This window comes from Sceloporus occidentalis, unplaced genomic scaffold (assembly GCF_023333645.1).
Source record: "Sceloporus occidentalis isolate IW3139 unplaced genomic scaffold, rSceOcc1.0.p SCAF_4, whole genome shotgun sequence".
Classification (NCBI taxonomy): domain Eukaryota; kingdom Metazoa; phylum Chordata; class Lepidosauria; order Squamata; family Phrynosomatidae; genus Sceloporus; species Sceloporus occidentalis.
In genome coordinates, this window is record NW_028316984.1 from 100,035,692 (window position 1) to 100,062,384 (window position 26,693).

Genomic DNA, 26,693 nt, shown 5'->3' on the forward strand with positions numbered 1-26,693 from the left:
TTAGGCGCCCTCCTCCTCCTCCTCCTCCTCCTCCTCTGCCCTTCCCTTCCTGCCTCCTTTTCCAACTGATGGGGACCCTAAGGCCATCCTTACCGTGGTTTGTTTCTTTCTCTTTTGGCAAGTGTTTTGAGAGAGCTTTTGGCCCCTGCCATCCCCTCAAGCTGAGAGAGGGGGGCTTGTCCAGGGGCTTTCAGGGACCTGGTGGTGGTGGGTGCTGCTAGTCCTTTCTGACTAATGGCAACCCTGAGGCCAACCTTGGCAAGGTTTTCTTGGCAAGGTTTGTTCAGAGTGTGAGGGAAAATGACTTATTGTTGTGGTCAAAATTTGTAAGCCTGGGCTGCATTCACACAGGAGAAATAACTCGGTTTGGCACCGCTTTAACTCTTTTCTGGCTCAAGGCTATGGAATTCTGGGATTCTGCTCTGGGCCCCACAACAAGCTCCAACTCCCAGAATTCCATAGCCTTGAGCCAGAAAGAGTTAAAGCGGTGCCAAATCGGGTAATTTCTCCACTGTGGATGCAGCCTTAGTTCAGCAGCAGTAGCAGCAATTGTAATCCACACATATACAGTAAAAGGCAAGGTTTGAGCATCTGGTAAATAAAGGGGATACATGGGCAGATAAAAGAAACTTACTTTATTGTTTTTTGTGGGTTTTTCAGGCTGTGTGGCCATGTTCTCGAAGCGTTTATTCCTGATGTTTCGCCTGCATCTGTGACTGGCATCTTCTGAAGTGCAAAGGGATCTTGTAGCACCCCTGAGACTGAATGAAAGAGAAAAATTGGGAGCATGAGCTGAAGCAGTAGGCTCAAGTATAAACAAGCTCACATAACCTAAGAAGCCAGCCACAGATGTTGGTGAAATGTCAAGAATAAACTCTTCAAGAACATGGCCACAGAGCCTTAAAACCCTACAAAAAGCTATAGATGCTGGCCATGAAAGCCTTCGACTTCACAACTTACTTTATTGTTACATCTAGATTCTACAAAAATAACTCATCAGTAGAGAAAGCTGTACTTGGTAAGAAGAGTCCCTGCAGTTGACTCTCATGAGTGTAAGTAAGAAGAAAAACATCTCAGAAGCACAACCTGGTTTGTGCATCCATGATGTCTGAAGAGCAGAGAGAGAATAAAGGGGAAATGATTCCATTTTTCTGGGGGATACATCAATATACCAGTACTGCAGAGGAAAGAACTGGCAAAAACATCTCTCGTGTATTCCGCACCCAAGAAAATCCTATGAAATCCATGGTGGCAGGATTCAAAGACATAGCCCTGATAGACTGGAAAATCAGGATGCAAAGGGGTCTTGCAGCACCGTTGAGACTGACTGAAAGAGAAAATTTGGTTATGTGAGCTTTTGTAGACTTGAGCCTACTTCCTCAGCTCATGCTACTGATTTTTCTCTTTCAGTTGGTCTCAAAGGTGCTACAAGATCCCTTTGCACTATGAAGCTGGTGGGGTTGTGGAAGCTCACATGCGACTTGAAGTTACATATGGACATGCACACACTGGTAGTTATTCCTCACCTCTAAGCAGATTTTTGGATATGAGGAGGCAAGAATAGTATCCTGTTCACATTTACTCAGAAGTTAAAACACATGATCATAGACTGTTCAGTGTACAATAGTTTTTTCTTCTCAGGGAAAGAGACAATGGATTGCACTCCCTTGAAAATCTGAGGAATATACCTCTGCAATTGGGAATATTCAGCAGGTCAGCCATTGTGTAGTGGCATGACAGATGAACTGGTTGCATGTCATTACAGCACATCTGTACCTTTTCTTTCCATGAGTTTGTGTGCATATGCACACTTTTCCCCTCAGCATCCTGTAAGCAAATATAAATGCCTATCAGCAAAGGGAGGGAAGTCTTTAAAACATGGCATTTTACAAAACACCCCCAGACCTTCCAAAAAAAGCCTTTTATGTAGAGTGAGTGAGGAACATGTATTGTGAGGAATACTGGGGAAAAACATTTAAAACCTTAGGGGGGAGATAGGAGAAGCAGAAGTGTAGTTACAGGGCAAAATGAAAGTCATGAGGGAGGACTGAACTTCACAATAGAGATCGTGGTCTCATGGCAATGAGCACTGTTGGTTTTGGACCATACATGGTGTTTTGTGACAGGCCAAAATGTATACACTTGTCCCTCCATATTCGCTAGGGTTAGGGGCACAAGACCCCATGAATATGGAAAAACTGGAAATAACAAGAACACCAAGTTTTTACCTCAGAGGATACCTTTCTAGGAATCTCTGGGTCCTCCAATGCAACTCTTTGGTCAACGTCCGACAGACACTGACCGTAGAACTGTACTGGAGGAACTACAAAGGCCTAGTAGAGTATTCTCTCTAGGAATCTCTAGGTCTTTCAGTGCAACTTTTAGTTAAAGTTGATCATAGAGTTGCACTGGAGGGCCTAGATATTCCTAGAGAGAACATATTAATCAAATCCATGAATAATCAAATCCACAAATATCAAAACCACAAATATAGAGGGATGAGTGTAGTTTTATTTTCATTACACCAGTTAACATTTTTGCACAGATTTGCTGCATGTCCCACATACTGCTTTGCAAATTCCCATCAGACTTTGATATGAATTGGTTTGCAATGTCTTTTTTCTTGCCACTCTTCCATAAATGCTAGCTTTATGGTGATATTTCCCCCATGGATGGTTTCTTTCATCTCTGCTACAGATCCCTCTGCCATCCGCTGGCTTCTGGATTGTTGCTCTGACTAATGTTCTCTTTGGGGTGATCTTTTCTAGCAGAGTCGCCATTGTGCCATATTCTTTCAGTCCTCCAATAACTGACTTCACAGTCCTCCAATATGTTCATAATTTGGGATTGTGAAACTGAATGCACATTCTTATCCGACCAGGTTTTACATTCCCATTTCTGAACTGATTTCAGCAAACCCAAATAAAACAAAGTAAACACCATTAGTTCAGTTTGCAGAGGAATCATTAGCACCTTTGAGACAAACTGAAAGCATGAGCTTTTGTAGACTTGAGTCTACTTCTTCAGTAGATACTGCCGTGCATCTGAGGAAGCAGACTGAAGTCTACAAGAGCTCAAAGCTGGTTGCAAAAGTGCTACAAGATCCCTTCACATGCTGATTTTCCAAAGCAACATGGCTATATCTTTGGCATCTACCCCTATTTAATTCAATTAGACTTACTGCTGAATGAACATGTATAGGCTTGCACTTGAAGGAGATAAATACATTTTAGATGATGATAGATAGATAGATAGATAGATAGATAGATAGATAGATAGATAGATAATAGTGCCCTCCACAGATTCAGAAATATCCTACTGTGGACTCTTGCTATTATCCATAAGCTTAGATCTGTGAATGAATTTTAGTGGATCCAGCTGGGAACCCCCACATGTTCAAAATGTGCAAAACATTTTCGGTTTTAATGTTGATAGCAAGGTTGATATTCCAGAATAAAGCTCTTCTCTTTAAAGTGTATAGTCCTTAACGCTTTTTGAGCTTACTTCTTCTCATTATTTCAGTAAATATTTATTTCTAATTTACTTCGCACTTCTTCTATACAGTGCTCCTCCTTAGCCTCCCTAATTCTGAATCATTTCTATTTTTCCTTCGTTCCTCTGCTTATTTATCCCCTTTCCTTCTTTTCTGCCCCCTCCCTCACTCCTTGATCCCTTGTCTCTTTTCCTTCATCCTTTAGCTACGTTGTAACAGAAACTTTAAAAGCTGCCAGTGGCAGGTGAGAAATAGTGTCAGATTAAAAGAGTCTCTTTTCAAAATGCTTTAGGAAGTCTGTTAACAGTAAGTAATTAAAAAGATCTCATTCCCTTCTTTGTAATTAGTCCCTCTGTATTGTGTTTCCAGCCATAACAAGTGATTCATTTCAGTGAGATGATGAAACAGCAGTGACGTCTTCACCAAGAATGTTCTTCTCCTGTAAGTACTAATGGGAAAATCAGCATAAGAAAAGAGAGTGGATTCTCATGCCTCACTCCACCTCCAACATTTATGTAGCCCTCCAAAAAGGTCAAACGTCTTAGATTGCACCATAAGGGAAACATGAAAGTTACAGACCTGCATTTCTTTTCCCCTAAAGCAACACTGGGCTAAAGTCTATGGAAGTTTATGCTTTTTAGTCTTTAAAGTACTACAAAACTCTGCTGTTTTGCTGTAATAGACTAACCTTGTGAGGTCCCTGGAAATATTTATTCTGTATATCACCTACACTCATTTTCACACTGAATACAGAGGAAAGAAGCAGCCAAAACAGCAGCAGCAACTAACTAGGAGGCAGAATGAAAGAACTACATTTTTTTCTAGTTATCAGAAGACTATTTTCTTGAAATCAATGCATTATTTGTGCAAGGAAAGTTTACATTTTTAGCAAGAGATGGAGGAAAATGTGTTTTAACTAAGAAATTACTCAGCTAAGTACAGCTAAGACAAAAACTAAAAGATTCTTTCATCTGACTGCACAATGGGAAAAAAACCCAGAAATCAGAGCTACATCAGAGGCTTCATAAAATATCATTCAAATACTTAAAAAAAACAATAAACACACATCACTGTTATCATCATCAAGAAAAACAATGTATATGAATTTCAACACAGAGAAATGTAAGGTACTGCACTTACGGCGGAAAAATGAAATGCATAGATATAGGATGGGGGACACCTGGCTGAATGAAACTATGTGTGAAAGGGATCTGGGAGTCCAAGTAGACCACAAGTTGAACATGAGTCAACAGTGTGACACGTCAGCTAAAAAGGCCAATGCAATTTTAGGCTGCATCAATAAAAGTATAGTATCTAGATCAAGGGAAGTAATAGTGCCACTCTAATCTACTTTGGTCAGGCCCCACCTGGAATATTGTGTCCAGTTCTGGGCACCACAATTTAAAAAGGATGTGGAGAAACTGGAGCATGTCCAAAGGAGAGAGACTAAAATGGTGAAGGGTCTGGAAACCATGCCCTATGAGAAACAACTTAGGGAGCTGGGGATGTTCAGCCTGGAGAAGAGAAGGTTAAGAGGTGATATGATAGGCCTGTTTAAATATTTGGATGTCATATTGAGGAGGGAGCAAGCTTGTTTTCTGCTGCTCCAGAGACTAGGACCTGGAGCAATGGATGCAAGCTACAGGAAAAGAGATTCCACCCCAACATTAGGAGGAACTTCCTGACAGTAAGGTCTGTTTTACAGTGGAACACACTCCCTCGGAATGTAGTGGAGTCTCCCTCCTTGGAGGTCTTTAAGCAGAGACTGAATGGCCATCTGTCAGGGATGCTTTGATCTGGATTTCCTGCATGCCAGGGGGTTGGACTGGATGGCCCTGGGGTCTCTTCTAACTCTATTATTCTATGATTCTATGAACAGGCAGGTGAGGTCATTTTAAAATAGCTGACCAAATAAAGTTTTGAGCTAGTGCCAAAGAACAAATCAGAACAAAACAAAACAAAAACCTGTGTCAGCACCAGAATGACCTCCATGGCATGATTTTATTTTTGAGATATCATGAGACAGAAGGTTTGCTGTTTTAAGTCAAATCCTGCTGGATCAGACTAAAATTCTGATTCTGTTCACCTGCTTGCCAACCAGATTCTTCTTAGAAGCCTACGTGCAGGACCTCAGCACATTATCACCCTCCTGTTCATGTTCCTTTGAAATTAGTTTGTTGCTATGCACCCTGAAGTTGTTTCTGACTTATGGAGACCCTAAGGTAAACCTAACTGGTGGCGCAGTGGTTACTGTAAATGCTGGTATTGCAACCACAATGTTGTAAATTAAAGGAGGGCTCCAAGGTCCACTCAGCCTTCCATCGTTGTGTAGGTTGGTAAAATGAGTACCCAGTTTGCTGGGGGAAATTGGCTTACACATTGTAAATCACTTAGGGAATGCTAGTTCACTGATAAGAGGTATAGAAATGTTCTTGCTCTTGCTCTTGTTTAATCATAGGGTTTTCATGGTAAAAGACATTCAAAAGGGGCTTACTGGTGCCTCCCTCTGAGCACTATTAACAGGGATTAGCTATGCTGGCACTGCTGTTGTCTCTGAGAGATCCTCCACCAGTGTCACTCTCCACTGCTGCTGCTGCCCAGTAGCTGTTTGACACCAATACCTGTTTGGTACATAGTTTTACTTCCGTTTTATTAGAATGTGCAGATGAAAATAGGAGAAAATATAAATCAGCAAATGTGTTTTGTTGACAAGGAAGAAGGGTGGTTGAAGTGTACCACATAGTGCTACAGATCCAGGGGTGGCCATGTTGGCCATATAGCTTTACAATAGCATCCAAAATGCACAAAATACACGATGCATGCTTTAGAAGCTCCAGTGGCTTCTTCATCAGGTAAAGATATTAAAAAACAGTATAGGAGATTTTTTTAAAAAAATGTTGATGTTAGCCACAACCCTGCATTTTATCAAGCAGTTGTTGATGTGTTGTGTTGCAGCAGGACCTCAAGAAAGAATATGCCACAGGTAAAGCAGAGGGGGCTTAAATACCCTAAAGGATCCTATCTGATTTTGGGAGCTAAACAGGGTCAGTCCTGTAGTACTTGGATGGGAGACCATGACTGAAAGCCAGACACTGAAGGCTATATTTCAGAGGAAGAAACAGGCAAAACTGCCTCTGAGTATTCCTTGCCTAAGAAAACCCTATGAAATTCACGGGCTCAACATAAGTTGTCAGACAACAAACACATGCAAGGAGGGAACATCTTTGAGACTCACTGAAAGAAAGAAGTTGGCAGCAGGAGTTTTCGTAGAATAAAGTCTACCAAAGCTCATTTTGCCAACTTCTTTCTTCTAGTTAGTCTCAAAGGTGCTACAAGATCCCCTTGCACCATGTGTAATGTGCCTCTTGGTTGGCCCAGCAAAGGTATCACTGTCTTGGGGGTTTGGGGATCTTGCAACACCTTTGAGACCCACTGAAAGAAAGAAGTTGGCAGCAAGAGCTTTCATTGAATAAAGTCTTCTTCATCAGAGGCATTTGACCCAAATGCATCTGAGGAAGGAGACTAAAGTCTAGGCAAGCACTTGCTGCCAACTTCTTTCTTCCTGTATCTCTCTTGTTGTTCCTCTTGGCAGGGCTGCGCTGCGCCCTCTTGTGCTGGATTCAAATCCTGCGCGCTTGACCTGTGGCCGGGCAGCAGCCCCAGGAAGAAGAGGAGGAGGAGGAGGAGGAGGAGGAGGAGGCAAGCGCGTCCTGGTGGAGGGGAGCGCGCAGCGAGGAGCACAAGCAACTGGGCAAGGTGCCTCTCGCTCTTCCTTTCCCTTTCTGCCCCTCGCCATGGAGCGCAAAGTGGCCCGGGAATTCAGGCACAAGGTAAGAGGGGAGCAAGCCCCCCTGGCCGCCTGGATCCTCTTTCCAGAGCCTGCCACTTTCTCTGTCCTGGCACTATGGGCTCTTGGTGGTATCAGGTCACCTGAGAGAGAGAGAGAGAGAGAGAGAAGAGGAGGAGGAGGAAACTCCCCTTTCAACAGAAAGGAGCTTTCTTCTCCCCGGGGAAAGCAAGAGGGGCTGGAGGGGGGATTAGGGTCACTTTCTCTCCTTGGATGGACTCGTAGGGGGGGGAGTCTGGGACCAGGGGGATCTGGAGTCTGTCCTGGATGCAAGGTCTACGTGCCTGACAACTTCCTCCCTCTTGTCATCCTTCCTCTTCCTCTTCTCCTCCTCCTTTCTCTCTCTCTCTCTCCCGAATTGGACCTGGATTCCACCTGTCAAAAAGGGGAACAGCTCCAGGCAGAGGGAAAGGAAGAAGCTCCCTTCGCTGCTTCTGCACTTTCTGGAAAGTTTTCTCTATTAAAAATAGTATATATATATATATATATATATACACACACACACACACACACCCCATTATATATTATATACATAGGAAATGACTTGAAGGCACACAACAACAACAACAACAACAACAGCAAACGATTACTTGGCAAGTAATATTATTATATATATATATATATATATATATATATATAATATTAAATAAATTAAAAATAATATTACCCACCAAGCAATCCTTTGCTGTTGTTGTTGTGTGCCTTCAAGCCATTTCCTATATGTATATAATATATAATGTCATATATAGTAATATATAATGTAATTTTAATACTATTTAAGTCATTTCTTATATGTATATAATATATAATATATTATAACATATTATATGTTTAAAATATATATATTATATTATATATATATATATATATATATAGGACATTAGTAGTAGTAGTAGTAAGATATTCTGGTTGACCAGTATACAAAATAGCTTGATAAAATAATAATTGCAAAATACAGTTATTAATAATTATGAAAAACAATTTCAGATACAAATTCAAGGTCATGTTATACACATATCAGTTTTCACCAACCAATTGGGAGCATATATAGGACATTATGTATTGTATACATATAGGAAACGACTTGAAGGCACACAACAACAACAGCAAATGATTGCTTGGCAGGTAGTATTATTTTTAATATATATATTAATATATAATATACTTATATATTACCTGCCAAGCTGTTGTTTGCTGTTGTTGTTGTGTTCCTTCAAGTGGTGAATGACTTCTGGCGGCCCTAAGGTTTTCTTGGAAAGTTCTTGCAGAGGTGGTTTGCCATTGCCAACCTCTGAGGCCGAGAGAGTGTGACTTGCCCAAGGTCACCCAGTGGGTTTCCATGACTGAACTGGGATTCGAAACCAGGAATGTCCTGGTTCAATACTCAAACCACTACACCAAGCTGGTTCCAAGGAAAACTTTAAATGTAATTAATTAATTAATAATTTTAAAATTTTCCTTGCAGCCAGCATGGCGTGGTGGTTTGACTTGAAAATTAATTATATCCCACCTTTCTCCCAGTATAGGGACTCAAGGCAGCTAACAAACTTTAAAACGCTACAAGTTAAAAACAATACAGAGCATTAAAATGTAGATACAAAGTTTAAAAAAAACCAAAGAAACCATTTTTAAAAAAGTTAAAAATGTTATACATTATAATGTAAAATAAATTCAGAACTTTATACAAAACTCTATACAAACCTTACACAGCATTTAAACCAAGAAAACAAAAACAAAAACCTTTTCCTCCTTTCTTTCTTCTTTCTGGTCCCCCTTCCCCCTTTTAGGCGCTTCTTTGTCAGCAACCAAGGGACTTGGCAAAGTCAGTTGTATTGTATAATGGCTCTCTTGTTCATAGCCATTTTTTAAAAACTGAATTCAATAGCTGCAAGCCAACACAGGGGTGGGGAAATTTTGATTCAAAACTTTAATACAGCTGTATTCTTTAAACATGGTTTGAATATCTATCTTTTTAACAGTGCAGGTAAAATCAAATGAAAACTGGCTTTGGCAATTGCAGTGATGCATTAATGCTGTGACTCATTTACCAAAAGGTCATTTTTAGATTTCATGTCAGAGAGACATGTTGTGTGTGTATGAGAGGGTTGATCCAGCTTACCTTAATACGTAAAACCGATCAGTATTTGTTTGCACACTTCTTGGGGATTTTAGATATGTGTACCTTATATAACTTTGATCTGATATCTGTTGTTGTGCACCTTCAAGTTATTTCCAACATAGGGCGACCTTAAGGCAACCCTATCACAGAGTTTTCTTGGCAAGATTTGTTCAGAAAGGGTTTGCCTTTGCCTTCTCCTGAGGCGAGATGTGGCTTGCCCAAGGTGTTTTTATGCTCAAGTGGGGAATTTAACCCTGGTCTCCAGAGTCATAGTCCAGCAGTCAAGCCTCTACTCCACACTGGTTCTCATGAGCAAGCATTTGAACCCTGGTCTCCAGAGTCATAGTCCAAATAATTCCACTCTACCTGTTACACCACTAGAATATGATCAAATAATTCTTTTAAAATATTTTCATTTTAAGTATCATCGTTTTACCTTGAAATTATTTTAGATGGCTTCCAGCAAAGTATTATTATTATTATTATTATTATTATTATTATTATTGGTCTGTACTCTTCTATGGAATTATGTTCTTTAATTCCCCACCCTCCCTCTTTCACTGGAGTTACATTAAGGTATTTAGGATTAGTCCTCTCTGCACACAATAGGGAAAAGATCATACTTTTGTCTTGTATAGCTTAGAATGAAACAAATGTTAAAGTCAGTTTTTTAAAAAATTATCTAAAAAAGAGAAACTGTTGTAAAAATAAACGTTGAGAATATTAAGCTATTTTACACCACTTTTAATTGTAATAAAAAGCTGTGCATACTTGTGGGATTATGACTGTCATTCATACCTGTTAACTATCAGCACTGGGCTGGGCAGCAGCAGACAGTCTGCAGGCATATGTATCTAACATAGTATTTATGGTCTTGTACCTTGTACTTGTAATTGTTTATACTGATAAGATTCACAAGTCATTCTGGGACCAATTTGATTAAACTTAAACTTCTCTCCCCACAGTCCCAATAAATGAGTAAAGCTGGTACTCCTAAGGAACAATGTATTTGAAATCTTGCTTCATTAACTTTCAGATGCTGGGAACACTGTTGGGACTAAATTAATTTTAAATAGTATTGATGGTAATAGCCACAGTATTAGTAAAACAACAAACAAAATAGTGAATGAATGTGTAATATAACCTACAATCTATCTTTCTTTATTAATAATAATAATAATTAATAATAATTTGTTTTATTTATATACCGCTATTCCAAAAATCATAGCGGTGAACAGCAAGTAAGCTAATTAGCAAGTAAGCTAATTTGCCCCCAACAGTCTGGGTACTCATTTTAGCGACCTCGGAAGGATGCAAGCCTGAGTCGAGCTTGGGCCCTTTTGCTGGTCTTGAACTCGCAACCTTGTGGTTTTGAGTAAATGGCTGCAGTACAGGTATTTAACCACTGCGCCACCAGGTAGAATCATGGACACTCATTTTCTGTGTGAATGGTCAGATGCACACTGTTGTTTATAAAACAGTTTTATATAATAATAGAATCACTGAGTTGGAAGCGTCCAGTTCAACCCACTGCCATACAGGAATACACAATCAGAGTGCTCTCGACAGATGGCCATCCATCCAAATGGTTGGACGCCCAGCTTTTTAGTCTCCCAGCAATAATACTGCTAAGTTGAAATGCACCTTACAATGCTCCTGCTCTCTCATGGTTCCCATTGTCACCCCTTCTGCTGTTCTGGAGCATCCCATAGCCTTCTGGAACAGGTTTTAGGGTAACAAAGGGAACTGCAATGGAAAGGAGAATCACCTCCTTCTTTCAGGTGGTAGACAAACCCCTCTGAATTAAAAGCTTACTATAGGCTTTTGTAGGCTGCAGCTCAAAGTCTCTAAGAAAATATTCATAATAATGTTAATTAATCTTATTTTACCAGAGTTAAAATTGTGTAATTATTAGTATTCTGTTTTCATGGTATTTGAATTGAAACTAGATAATTTTGTTGCCCATTTAGTCAATGTAACTAGTTATATTGGTTAATGGAGCTAACAATGACTTAAGTCATTTAGGCCAGCTGTATATTCTAATTGGTCTACACAGAATAAACAACATAGTATCAAACCTGGAAACATGAGTTTATGGCCTAACTTCCCTGCCACTGACATGACAGAATCCATATCCATGAAGTAAGGCTCTCTTTTTCCTTGCAATTGCCTGTGTGGTAGCAACTGGGGACTGGAACATTCTTGGAAATGGTGTGCGGTGTGCAGCTTTGAATGGAGCAGGACTCAGCAGAAATGTCTCCTCTTGAATGAACAAAAACATTATAGATATTGTCATGATATATGATCCTATTCTAGATGGTTTGCTGCTGCTAGAAAGGCCAGGCAGTATTATACCACATTGTTTATATCCCTTCTAGATTTAATGATCCAATCACTATATGCACATTCAGAAGTGGCTAAATATATTCTTATTCTTATAAATGTTCTCTTCATATACATATGAGTGGATTTTCTTTTTTATGTCTGCATCATACATTGCTGGGGATACTTTAAATCTGTTTTCTACAGAGTTTTGTTTTGTTTTGCATAAAGCATGAAGATTAATGATGAAAATGACGGGTTACGGTTCAAATATTCAGGATGTGTCTGTGTTGCAGATTACTTTCCTTTTGTATTGTTTTGTGTTGGTTTGTGTTGCTTGCACTACTTTTGTGTGGGGCTAGCATGTGTTTCCTTCCTAGTAGCATGTCTTGCCCCACAGCCTGGGTCTTCTGTAACATTGGTCTGGGTGCACTTGAACATTCATAAGCAACATGTGCTGAGATTGATTATGTCAAGGTTATTAGGCCACTGTCCATAGATGTGGCTGTCAATTTGTTTAAAAGGGGGGAAATCTTATGAACACTGTACCAGTATTCCAATTCTGTTTCACCCTGTATGTAATCTCTATGCATTTTATTATAAACTACATTAGTTATGTAGAAGACATGTTTCCTTGCACTGCTCAGTTGACTAGATTTCAAGGATTGAATCTGAGATCTTCTACAGTGCTTTGATCAATAAAATTTCTTATATATAAAGGTAGCTAGCCAGCTAGGTAGCGTTGAAGGTCAACAATATTATATTATCATTGAATGGTGATCGTGTTATATACCACAGCAGAGCTGGGAAAGTTACTTTTTGAATTAATTCACTGTTGTTGTTGTTGTGTGCCTTCAAGTCCTTTCCAGATTATGGTGACCCTATCATGGGGTTTTCTTGACAAGCTTATTCAAAGGGGGTTTGCCATTGCTGTCCTCTGATGCTAAGAGAGTATGACTAGCCCAAGGTCACTCAGTGGGTTTGCATAGCCAAACCAGGATTCATATCCTGGTTTCCAGAGTCCTAGTCCATTGCTGAAACCACTACACCATGATCGCTCACTGTGCATTAGTTAGACAAGTTTACCTCTGTCTAACCTATAGAGTAGTTTTAAAAGAGCCAGCTTGGTGTATTGGTTTGATCGTTGGACTGCAACTCTAGAGACCAGGATTCAAATCCCCACTCAACCACGGAAATGCACTGTGTAGCCCTGGGAAAGTCACACTGTCTCAGCCTCAGTGGGAGGCAAAGGCAAACCTTCTCTGAACAAATCTTGCCAAAAAATCCCATGATAGGATCATCTTAGGGTCACCATAAGTCAGAAATGCCTTAAAGGCAAACAGCAACAATATAGATGAATTAACCAAGGTGCTGAATTTAGTTTGGGAATGGTATTAAGCACTTTAGATAGCTCTTTTAGATTTTGTGCTAAAGACTTTAGTGGATGTATCACATCACATACTCTCAGCCACAGAGTGTGGCAATAGCAACCCCCCACTTGAAGAAACATGCCAAGAAAACCCTATTATCGGTTCACCTTGGGGTCTCCATAAGTCAAAAATTACTTGGAGGCACACAACAACAACAACAACAACAACAACAACATTATCACCAGCACTGACATTGGAGTTGCAAGCTTCCATTGCCTGTGTTTTTTAATAAGTGTGGCTGAAACACATTTAGAAATGATGTCAGTATTACTTTGAATATTTGACTGTCCTAGGTTCTTGATAGATTTGTTGGAGTGAGGGGTTGTACAGATCGGAGGGAAAGGCCAGCCTGGGGGTGAAGTCGGGGTGTGGCATCCACATGATGCACACACTAACTCCGCCCCAGGCTGACCCGACGCCTTGCACCGCACTACATGGTGGGCGGTGTCACGGCACTACTCCGGCGCTGCATCTGCATGATGCAGTGCCAAAGGAGCATAGAAAAGCCATGCGCTAGCAGCTATGGTGCCCTTTCTGGGGGACAAAAAGGAGCCACCTTTTGCAGCTCCTTTTTATGCCGCGGAAAGCAGAGATTGGGACTGCGGCATGTAGTCGAGAGTGGGGCTGCGATGCTAGAAGGAGCAGTCTATCAAGCTCCTCAGACTATTGGAAACCAGAAAACTCACAGGGTGAATTTGGCAAGTGACATTCTCTCAGCCTCACAGGAAGCCAATGACAAACCTATTTTGAATAAATCTGTCAAGAAAACCCTAGAACAGAGTCATCATAAGTTAAGAGCTGACTTAACAACAGCATAGGTCTTGCTGTTTTATTAGCAAATCAACTAATATAGAATTGGGGGGGGGGGGGTTTGGAGGCCTTAAGATCATACAACAGTATATAAACAACCCATCAGCCAGTTGTGAAGGATTTGCATAGCACTTTGTGGAAAAAAATCACTCAGTCCACTTTGACTTAGATGCTGTAGTTGATATAGCTCTGTTGGATGTAACCTTGGCCACAGCTTGTCCAGCGTTATTGTATATGTTTCAATTTGTGCAGCCTGAGGATGTGGACATGCTCCTTGGAGAACTGAGAGCCACCACATGCATATTGGATCCATGCCCTTTCTGGCTGCTGAAAGCAGCCTGAGAGGGACCAGTGAACTGGTTAAGGGAAGTAGTGAATGCTTCACTACAGCAAGGCAGATTTCCATCTTATCTAAAAGAGCTGTATTCTATATTAGTTGATTTGCTAATGAAATAGCAAGACCTATGTTGTTGTTAAGTCAGCTCTTAAGTCAGCCATTATTGAAAAAAAATCCTCCCTTGAACCCAGAATATTGGAGAACTATCTGGCAGTCTCTTTTGGGAGGCAAGGTATTGGAGTGTGTGATGGCCTCCAACTCCAGGCATTCCTGGATTATCTAGATCCACTTCAGTCTGGTGTCAGGCCAGGCCTGAAGCCTTGGTAAATGACCTATGTAGAAAACAAGACAGGGGTTAGGGATAGGGTTAGGGCCAGTGTGGTGTAGTGGTTTGATCATTGGACTATGATTTTGGAGAACAGGGTTTAAATCCCACTGGGTGGCTTTGGGAAAGTCAAAGTCTCTCAGCCTCACAGGATGGCAAGCCCTGAACAAACATACCAAGAAAACCCTATGATAAATGTGTGTTAGGGTTGCTATAACTTGGAAACGACTTCAAGGCACAGAACAACAACAAAAGACAGGGGTAGTGTGCCACTGTTGGTTCTGCTGGACCTCTCAGTGGCTTGCAGTACTGTTGACCATGGTATCCCTTTGGGTTGCCTCTCTGAGATGGGGATCTGGAGGATTGTTTTACATTGGCTCCGGTATTTCTTTGAGTAGAAAACACATAAGGTGGTCTTCGGAGATGCCTGTTCAACACTCTGACCACTATCCTGCAGTGTACTTCAGGGTATGGTACTGTGCCCCATGCTGCTATTTACATGAATCCACTGAGAGATCTTATGCAGAGTTTGGCAGTATCATCAGTGTGCTGATGACACGAAAGTCTGTCTCTTGTTTTTATCAGTTTCCAAAGAAGCTGTTTTTGTGTTTTTGTGGGGGTTTTTTGTTTTTGTTTTTGTTTTTACTAAACCATTGTATGCTGTCAGTAATGGACTGGATGAGGATGAACAAATTGAAACTTAATCCAGAAAAGCAGGTGCTACTAGTCAGTCAGAAGGCAGATCGGGGAAGAAGGATTGGCTGGGTTACATTCCCCCTGAAATCTCAGGTTCACAGAATGGGTGTGCTCCTAGACTTGGATCTGCACCTGGATGCCTAGGTTTTGACTGTGGCCATGAGTGCATTTGCACAGTTAACACTAATGCACTACAGTATTTGTGCCAGTTCCTTGAGAAGTCCAATCTATCTATGGTGACACATGCCTTGATTACATCCATTTGGACTAGTGTAAGGCATTCTATAGGGCTGCCTTTGGAAACTGTTCAGAAACTTCAGCAGGTCCAAAATGCTGAGGCTATTCACCTGGGCTGGGGGCAGTAATCAGTACTTGTAGTACACTGTAGTGTGTGTGCTTTGAATCCCATTCAGGGAGAAAGGTGGGATATAAATCCAATAAATAGATAAATAATAGAGAAATCTCCTCTTCTTCAGAATTAAGGAAACTTTTTTTAAAAAACATGATTCTATCAAAATTAGATATTTGTATGTTGTATACATTTCAATGAGTGAATTAAGAAGATGCTAAATATTCTCCCAGTGAGATTTTAAAGTGTTTGATTTTAAAGTCACATATTCATCTACAGAAGAGTAAATTCTATTGAATTCAGTATACTTTACTTTTGTTTAAAGATGGTTGATTCATGAGTCATAAATTGTGCAAATGCTACTGTGCATACTGTATCATTTAGGCAGTGGCATCACTAGGGGTGTGTGTGGGGTGCAGCCCACACCAGGTGACACCCCAGAAGAGGGGTGTGACACCCAGTCTGGCCTTCCCCTACTCAGTCCGTGTGCATGCTCCCACCCATCCATGCCATCCCCACACTTCCCTTTTTGCACTCCCCCACACACCATGCCATCCCTGTACTTCCCTGCATGTGTTTACCCCATGCCATCACCATGTTAATAAATAAATAATAAAAATTTTATTTATATACCGCCCTTCTATAAAACCAGGGCGGTGTACAACATGGAAGGGCGGTATATAAATAAAAATTTTATTTATTATTATTATTATTATTATTATTATTATTATTATTTATAAAATACATAAAATTACCATATACATAAACAAAATACAATAAAAACAGTCCAGCCAGCTTGCCACTGCTGACGTAGAGGGGAGGGAGAAGTTAGTCGGGGCTTGCATCAGGGAATGCTTGTTTAAATAAAAAGGTCTTCAGCCCCTTTTTGAACTGGGCCAGGGAGGTGGCCGAGCAGAGCTCAATGGGCAGGGAATTCCAAAGGGTAGGGGCCGAGATGGAAAAAGTCCTCTTAGAAGTAGAGGCTAGTCTGGCCCCTGGAACCCTCAATAGCTGCTGCCCAGATGTTCTGAGAGTGCGGGGCGGATTGTATGGGGAGAGGCGGTCCTCGAGGTATCCTGGGCCCAAGCCATTTAGGGCTTTATAGGTAATAACCAACACCTTGTATTGCGCCCGGAAGCGAATCGGCAGCCAGTGCAGATCTTTAAGCACTGGTGTTATATGACTGGCTCTGGTTATGCCAGTAACCAGTCTGGCTGCCATATCCTGCACTAATTGTAGCTTCCAGGTATGGTACAAGGGTTGCCCCATGTAGAAATCCAAACGAGAGGTTACCAGAGCATGTACTACCGTTTCAAGGTCCCTCCAGTCCCTCCAGCCCAGGTAGGGACGCAGCTGGTGTATCAGCCGAAGCTGATAACAGGTGCTCCTGACCGTCGCATCCACCTGTGATGTAAGGTGGAGCGACGAATCAAGGAGCACCCCCAGACTGCGTACCGAGTCCTTCACAGGAAGCGTGATCCCGTTCAGGACAGGTGGAACCACCGCCATCCCCGGGCCAGGAGAACCTATCACGAGCACCTCCGTTTTCTCTGGATTCAGACTGAGTCGGTTTTCCCTCATCCAGCCCATTACCGACTCCAGACAGGCCACGAGAGGAGAGATGCCATCCCTGGTCACTGCATCAGTCGGAGACATAGAGAAGATTATTTGGGTGTCATCAGCGTACTGATAACCCCGCGCCCCATGTCTCCGGATGATCTCTCCCAGTGGTTTCATGTAAATGTTGAAAAACATGGGAGACAGAATGGCTCCTTGAGGGACCCCAGATGTAAGGGCCCTCTTGTCAGAGCACACGTCTCCCAGCTGCACCATCTGGAACCTCCCAGAGAGGTAGGATCGGAACCACTGGAGCGCAGTGCCCCCGATTCCCACCCCTGATAGGCGCTCCAGAAGGATACCATGGTCTATGGTATCAAAAGCCGCTGAGATGTCCAAGAGCACCAACAGGGACACGCTTCCCCTGTCAATGCCCAGACGGAGATCATTGACCAAGGCGACCATGGCAGTCTCAACCCCATAGCCCGCCCGAAAGCCGGTTTGAAATGGGTCCAGATAATCCGTTTCATCCAAGATCGATTGAAGCTGGATTGCAACCGTCCTCTCGATCACCTTCCCCAAAAATGGCAGTAGCGAAACTGGCTGATAATTATTATGCATCAGGGGGTCGAGGGAGGGCTTTTTAAGCAGCGGTTTTACTATGGCCAATTTTAAGCTTGATGGAAATTGCCCGTCCCTCAAAGATGTATTAATGATCCGGTGTAACAGTGAAGTTACCACCGGTCCCCCCTGAGCCACTAGCCATGAGGGACAGGGATCGAGAGAGCAGGTTGTCTTCCCAACACTTCTAAGGATCTTGTCCACATCATCGGTACTAACGGACTCAAACTGATCCAGTTTAATAGAGTCCACGGAGGCTCTGGATACCTCTACTCTAGGTTCTGCCCTAATGCCGGCGTTAAGACCTTCGCTTATCCGAGAGGTTTTATCCGCGAAGAAGTTGTTAAATTGGTCACAGCAGGCCTTAGAAGGTTCAAGGATCTGGTTCGGGGCAGGAGGGAGCTGAGTTAGCTCCCTGACCACCCTGAACAACTCTGCTGGATGCGACTCCGCGGACGCAACACGAGCACCATAGAACGAGTTCTTAGCTGCTCGTATCGCCTCTCCGTAGTCCTCCAAAAGGCGGTCTAGGAGAGCCTTGTCGGCTAAGCGTAGGTGTTTCCGCCAGCGTTGCTCTAGTCGTCGCAGAACCCGCTTCCTCGCCCGGAGATCTTCCGTGTACCAGGGCTTTCGTGTGGAAGCGGGCCTGAGAGGGCTCTTGGGAGCGATACTGTGTATAGCCCTGGAAAGACCGGTATCCCAGATACCAGTCAGGGCATCAACAGAGTCGCCGTCATTTCCAACCATGTGCCCCTCTAAGGCTTCCTGGAACCTTTTGGGTTCCATCAGCCTTCGAGGGTGGACCATTCTGATAGGTCCACCACCCCCGGGGGGGATCTGGGTAGAAGCCTTGATTTTTGCCTCCACCAGGAAATGATCCGTCCATGCCAGGGCGGAAATATTAGTTATTTCCGCCCACGGATTTTCCGCATCCGTACAAAAGACCAGATCGAGTGTATTACCCGCAAAATGCTTCGGACCCGAGACCAATTGGGACAGGCCTATGGCTGCCATGGTATCCATGAATTCCTTAGCCGCACCGGGTGGAATATAGTTGGCCAGGAAGGGGATGTTGAAGTCACCCAGGACAAGTAGCCTGGGTGTTTCCAGCATCAGCTCCGAGACCAACTGTGTCAGCTCGTTAAGGGAGTCTGTTAGCACACGGGGTGGCCGATACACCAACAAAATCCCTAGACTGTCCCTGGCCTTCAGGGTCAAGTAAATACACTCAATGAAGGAAGTTTGACGGATGTGGTTCCTGGTAAGAGACAAGGATGTTTATCACACTACTCTTAAAGTGCTACAATTCCACTTTGACTCCTCTAGCTGCCTCCTGTTGCATTCTGGGATTGGCAGTTTTAAGGAGGAGTATTTAGAATTCTCAGGCAAATTCTCTGCCTGAGAATTCTAAATACCCCTCCTTAAAACTGCCAATCCCAGAATGCAACAGGAGGCAGCTAGAGGAGTCAAAGTGGAATTGTAGCACTTTAAGAGTATAGTGTGATAAACATCCTTGTGTTCTTATGTACCAAGGCAACACCCCCCCCCCCCCCGCCCACCTAACCTGGGCTGGTCCTTCACTGAAAACCCGGCCGGGAGGGCCTGAGCCCACACAGCATCCCCCTCAGGCCCGAGCCAGGTTTCAGTAATGCAAGCCAGGTCACAATTGCTATCCGCAAGCAGATCATGGACAATGTGGGTCTTGTTGTTAATGGACCTGGCGTTGCACAGGAGCAGAGACAGGGTTTGTGGCACGGTTGGAGTGACCCTCAGGTCCTTTTGGTTAGGAGGGGGGCAGGAAGGAGAGATAGATATTAAGCATCGATCTCGCCTTCCTCTGTAATGCAAGTCCACACTCCTACCGCCATACTTCCCCCTGCCCCACACCACCTCAATGGGAGCTCCGCTCGTGCAGAAGTTACCCTCTACCTCCCCAGCCAAAGCATTCCCCACATCCATATCCTCCCCCTCCCCCTACCGAACAACAATAAGAACAGAGATATGGCACTACAGTCATTCTCTGTTTAAGTGCTGGTGAGGACACGATCCTCCTGCTCTTGCGCCGCTGCAAGGATGCACAGCTGTGCAGTTGCGGAGCTGCGAAAGTCCCAAATTCAGTCCGTGGGCGGCCTCCCCGGGCCGGTGCGCACATGCGCACCTCCGACAACCCGGGAAGAACCGCCCGGCAGCAACGCAGCTCTCAGCAGAGTCCGGTGGCAAGGGGAGGCATGACGGAGGAGGAGAACAGGCAGGCTGGCTTTGTATGTGCCACTGCCCCAACACTCCCCTCTCTCCGCCTTCCCCCCAGGTGTCCCAAATTCGGCTCACCAGAGCCGCCGCCGAGGTGCTGAGGAAATAGGGAGTCCCAAATTCAGTCCGTGGGCGGCCTCCCCGGGCCGGTGCGCAGATGCGCACCTCCGACAACCCGGGAAGAACCGCCCGGCAGCAATGCAGCTCTCAGTAGAGTCCAGTGGCAAGGGGAGGCGTGACCCCTCTGTGCACTCCCACCCACCCCTGCACCATCTGTATACTCCCCTGCACATGCTCCAGCCCATCTCATAGTTTTTCTCATCAGGAAAAGGATAGAGCACAACAGGGAGAGGGAACATGCACCACCTCCAGGAGCCCTGCCCCCCTGCCCTGGGTTACACCTGGTGCAGGGACACCACTGCATTTATGTAGATTGAAAAAGTTCTGTTCCCTTTTTCTTTAAGAGACAGGCCACAGCTAGAGCACACGGTCTGCATGCATTAGATCTCAAATTCATTTCTTAACATCCCTCACTTTGGTATGATTGAGAGATACACTTGCCTCAGACCCAGTCTTAGAAAATACTGTACAGTATATTCAGTACATCACATTTTAGACAATATGACTGGAATGCATCAGCACAATGATACAGAGCCTGGAAAGTTTTTTGGGCTACAGTTCCCAGAATTCCCCATGTAACGGGATTCTGGGCAACATAATTCCCAAAATTTCTGAAGCTATAAAAATGTGTTTGCTCCTCAAAAGCACCGGATGAATATTATCTTTCTTAATATATGTCTCCACTTTTGAAGCTTTCTCTTGTTGTATGGCTTCCAACTCCCATATTGTTGCCTTTTTCTCTCCCTGGTATGTGCCCCTGTTACACAAGCAGTCAGATACTGAACTAGGTGGAACAACAATCTCATTTAATGTACCAGAACTTGGAAAGGTTTCTTTTTATAACTAGAACTTATAGAATCTCCTAAATCAGTATGAGAATTCTAGGAACTGTATCCAACAAAGATTTTTTTTCCAAGCTCTGAGAATAAGGCACTTCTTCCTTAAATTATGTAGTAACAGTTTAGTTTTTAATAAAATAATAGCACAAAAATACTTTTATTTGTAGGAGGTAATTGAAGTTTGTATGGTTCTGAAGGACGACAGATAAAAGCAACTTGTGCTACATGATATATGTGGACACTGTAGTTTTATTTATTTATTTTAGAACAGTTAGTAAAGTGAAAGTCTTGCAATCTGATACTAGTTTAAGTGCCCTGACAGAGAGTGGAGAAAGAATAACAGCCTAGCAGCAAGCTCTGTGGAGGTATCAGAGCTAAGAGGAGTAATCCAGTTTATTGCACTGTGTTATCAGAAGGATGCTGATGTTTCTAGTTTAAAGCTTCTGAATGCTAAATATAACTGGTTTTAACCAATAATTTCTGATTACATGGTCATGTGCTACATTAGTGACTGGCCAAAAAGGTTTCTGAAAATATTTATTCAACAATTTAGCCATTATCAGGTAAGAAAATAATAATGAGAACAGTTTGCATGGCAGTATGAAATGGCTAGATTCATGGGCATAAATTCAACACAGGAAAAATATATATTTAAAGGCTTTGTAAGAAACCTGTTTTAAACTTTTTAAAATTGCTTTCTTCTTCTTAATGAGAATGTGTGGCGGGGGGGGGGGGAGGAGGTTCAGGATTCATAATTTGGGGTCAGAGAATTATAGTCATGGTATTTTTTCTTTTCTTTTCTTTTCTTTTTTCCAGGTTGACCTGTTAGTTGATAATGAAGCAGAGAAAGATTATCTGTACGATGTCCTGCGGATGTACCATGAGTAAGTTCTTACTTCATATTTGATATTACTCATATTCCTGGAACAGCATGCCATTTGGGTAGAAAAAGACATAAAAAGAGTTCTGGTTGCCTGCCTGTCTGCCTGCCTGTCTGTCTGTCTCTCATAACAATAGAAAACTGGTAAAGTAATTATTTGTGATTTTACATTAGCAAAATGTTTTCATCATTTAACACAGAATAAACAGGTTTGCTTATAATGCTCCTGCTTTTTACCTGAATGGTTATTCCAAAGTATGTAAAAAAAAGATAGTTTAATTTAATGGGGTCTTTTTTTTCCAAACAGTTGCTTGTGGACTAACCTTAAACACTAACACATTTATCATGGTAAAGTTTCATAGACCAAAACACATTTCATGAAATACTTGAAATGGCAGCTGAGGTCTGCAGAAGAAGAGGGAAAAAAAATGTTGTCAGAAATGTTGGCAGTGAGGTCTGAGAAGAAAGCAATACAAGAGATACCCAGAGTGCTAATGATATTAAAGCATAGATGTATGTAAAATAATTTCAGGGTCCATGCTTTAAATAGTGCTGAACAGCACCCTGGCACTGATAAGCTCATGGTACATGTACATTTGTTAACCTCTAACGTGCCACTTGACTGTTGTTTCTGCTGCAACAGACTCGCATAACTTTTTGGAAACTGGGAAAAATCTTTTTTGTTTTGTTCTCCTAGATTTTCTTAATATAAATAGTATAAACAATTCAAAGATATAGCCTTTTAGTCTGTAGAATCAGTATGTACAAAGATCTTGTAGCATGTTTGAGACTAACTGAAAGAAAGAAGTTGGCAGACTTCAGTCTACTTCCTCAATGCTAAAAGCATCTACAATCTAAAATTTCTAAAACCATCTGAGGAAGTAGCCTGAAGTCTATGAAAGCTCATGCTCCCAATTTCTTTCTTTCAGTTAGTCTAAAAGGTGATTTAATCTAAAAGGTGCTACAAGATTTCTCTACAATATAAACAATTGTTATTAACAACATTTGAATGCAGTTTCTGAAACCAGCATGGTTATAATGCATTCCCGCCCCCCCCCCCCCCCGCCCCCCGGCAATAATAATGGAAACAAAACCTGGCCTATATTGTTGTTGTCAGTGGAGATGAGAGTATTTTTCCCCTCTCCATAGGCAAGTGGTTCTGGCAATTATAGTTTCTGGACATATCTTAATTAATAGTAGCTCAGTAGAATGAAATGTAGACGTTTCCAAGTTTCCATGTGGTCTTTGTGCTGCTATAGTTTTGTGTGGCCTTGGCTACAAACCCGGTTTGGTTTCAGGACTGTCTAATTGCTTCTCCATTCATAAAGCACTGCCTGCAGTTTGTGACATCAGGAAGAATTGAGCATCATTAATGATTTAAAGCATTGCTGGAGGTACAAACCTAATAGATACCCAAAATATATCTTTCCCTATTCTCCATGCAAAACTGAACACTGTTCCTAATATTTTCCACGTTTTTACAACAGTATGTGGCTTTTTGTCACCTTCAGATACCTGTCAAATCCATCCAGTGTCTTAAATTCAGTTTTGCTAGGTAGGCATTTCATATAAATGTAATTGGTCTGGTTTATATTTCCCCATATTAAGCTTTCCTCTGTCGTGTATCACTTCTCTATTTCTGTAAATTTTCTGGACATTGAAATTGTAAGCTTCATTGGATAGAGACTTGTTTTTTTTATCACATTTTTGTTATGTTTTGTTATATTTTTATTTAAAGTACAATATATATTGCTTATGCTATATACACAGCTCTTTTAGTATCTAGAATGTATTATGCCAATGTTGCTTTGATTCTGCATTCATTTGTGTTCCTCATAGTACTACCGATTTGTGCTCTTCATAGTACAACAAATACACAAATTTGTCTCCATTCTTCCTGTACCTCTTCTAGTAATCTACTCATATATAGCTAGCCACTTAGGTAACCACTTCTTCTATCAAAGCTAGCAGTCTCTGTTCCATGAAAGCTGGTGTAACTATAACATGCCTAATTTCACAATTTTTTCTGTGGGGGGTTTCATAAGAGACTAACATGACTACAACTATGGGATAATATTTCCAAAGTATATTACATTAAATATGCAAATATACAACAGTTTCCCATTAAAAATGTATATGTGAAACTCAGTTTGGTGACATTAAGTGCTAGTGGAAGCATTCAGATTCAACTGGGTTAATTATTGGAGTGCTCCACCATCGCCAAATATGCTGCTAAAGATGTAATTCTTCATTGTTTCTTCTTGAAAGTAATGACAAGTAATTTCAGCAGTTGTCTTCCTGATGCAAGAAAGTCTTCAAAAACTACACAGGTTTCAAAGACTATTCAGAATTCCAACCAAATTTGCACATAGTTGTTGTGCACAGAAAACAGTATTTTCTGCTTGCAGAAATATTAATTCCTGTGCAGAAAATTCTATTTTCAATGCAAATAAACCACGTGAGAATTTTTCCCAGAATAAACCAACAATTACAGCATTTTTTTGCACAGAAAACAGCCTTTTCTGTGCACGAATTGATATTTCTGTGCTGAAATATTATTTTCAGTACATAAAATACTGTTTCCTGCACAGAAGGATGTGAAAATTTTGTACAGGATATGTCCCAAACTGCAAAGATTCTCATCGGTCCAAGATTCTTTTCATTAGGGTTTCTCAACACTTGAAAAACATGTTTTTGGACCATATTGTGAATAATTTTAAATATTATGTGCATCTTTATGTTCTCTACATCAGACATCGCTTGCATTTGCCCTCAAGAGAACCTTTCTCTCCAGTTCAGCCCTCTAGCAGTTTTCCCTTTCAGACTGGCTGTCAGTGTCACTCAAAATTCTCATGTTAAAAAAGCTTTTGTTAGTGGTGAACTGAGATTTCTTTGTGCTTGGGGTGGCTTTTTTCCTTGTAAAATTCCCTATGTTTGTTCAAGGAGAAAATGGGGGAAATGATTTGTGTTAAATAAATAATGAATATTTACAGCCTCCAGGCCATATCCCCCTGAAAGGCTCCTCTGATTTTCCAGCTCATTCCTACTTTGTAAGCCTTTGGAATCTTATCAGTAGTGTCTAAGTCCTCAGGCAGGTTTTCCTACCTAAGGCAGGTTAGTAGCAAGGCCTAACAAAACTCTCTCCTATTTCCTGAATGAATGGTATTTGATACTGCTTGAGACTCCAAAGTGGTCTATAAAATACCCTCCAACATCTCACAAATGAAAACTGATACATCTGTGGCCAAACAACCTCAGAGTATGGTCATGATGACAAAAGGTGTTAATGAGAAAGAACATAAAGGGTAGGAGAGGCTTTCACAGATTACATTTGCCAGTTCCTACTGAGAAGGGAGAGAGCCAGAGTGGCATAGTGGTTTGAGTGTTGGACTACAACTCTGGAGACCAGAGTTTGAATCCCACTCAGCCATGAAACCTACTGGGTGACCTTGGGCAAGTCACACCCTCTCAGCCTCAAGGGAATAAAGTGGCACAACTGATTCTGAACAAATCTTGCCAAGAAAACAACAAAAAAGATAGGCTTACCTTGTGGTCACCATAAATTGTAAATAACTTGAAGGCACACAACACACACACATGGGGAGGGCAAGATTCAGCCTCTGCCCCTCCTCTCCCTTCTGCTGAGGTGACTTAGGGGTAACACAGACTGGCAGTTTATGCCAGCCTGCGTGTGCAGTAGGGCTGAGGGAGGGCAGAGCATTTACATGCTCCTAGCCCTTCTTCCTCCACCAGGGCACCATCTTGGTACACGCCCATTTGTACAGGGGGAACTATGATGACATCCCTCGTGCGCAGCGTCCAAACGGCGCTGTGCACAAAAGGTGTCATAGCGCTGCTCTGGGGCGCTTATGGTGCCCCTGCAGTAGCAGAAATAGGAGCTGCATTTCACAGCTCCTTTTTCCACCAGGTTGAGGGCAAGGCATCCGGTTATCGCATCCCCAACCAGTGCTTCCAGGGCCGGCATAGAGCTGCCCCTGTCGGGCTGTTTGTACAGCCCCTATGTTTGCAGCAACTGTGATTAAAATAAAATGGGAAAGTGGGAGGAGGAAAGAGGAACTGGGACATTTTAAATTCAGCTGAAACATGGAACAACAGAGGATTAACTAGGATTGTCAAATGATGATGGTCAAGTGATGCTATTGACTGGCAGAAGTAAATTTCAGGACCACGCACAATAATCTTCGCGAATTCTTGGAGAACAGGAGAAATCCCCACAGAATGAAATAAGGGCAAAGGTTGTCCCCATTCTCAAAAAGCGGGGGGGGGGGGAAGAACCCAAATAATTGTCACTAAGTCAGCCTGACATCAAAACCCAGAAAGATTAAACATAATTAAACAGATGGTTTGTAATTACTTAGAAAACAATGCTGTCAACATTAAGATGAAGTTTCACATAGCACAGAGGACAAAAGTGAACCATGGCCAACTTCAGGCCAAGGGTTGAGCAGGAATGTTCCAGAACCACATTTTGAGTTTGCCCCTCCAGGGAGGAAGGAAGCCATTGTAAACTGGGTTGCATACAGGCTGGTATGGGAGGATCTTGTCCCCACCCCTGATGGTTCTTTCAGACAGAAATGCAGAGAATGGAAACAGAGACTGGCTACCACCACCTTCCATGTGTTCAGCTGAACCTTTGATTGAGTTAGTAGTATTCCCCTGGCCCTTAAGAAATGGCAA

The 26,693-nt window shown here is 42.2% G+C and overlaps 1 protein-coding gene across 5 annotated transcripts in view; it reads left to right on the forward strand.

Moving 5' to 3' along the window:
- Positions 1-7,241: 7,241 nt before the first annotated feature.
- Positions 7,242-26,693, forward strand: part of LOC149314414 (harmonin-like) — an 88,925-nt gene continuing 69,473 nt past the window's right edge. For 4 of the 5 annotated variants that reach the window (XM_089521052.1, XM_089521053.1, XM_089521055.1 and 1 more), the window contains exons 1-2: positions 7,242-7,323; positions 21,932-21,999. In XM_089521052.1, coding sequence (XP_089377178.1) covers positions 7,288-7,323; positions 21,932-21,999 — 104 coding nt within the window. In that variant the 5' untranslated portion in view covers positions 7,242-7,287. Of the gene's footprint in view, positions 7,324-21,931; positions 22,000-22,055; positions 22,140-26,693 lie in introns of those variants that run through there. The other variant, XM_089521056.1, reaches the window with a different exon arrangement.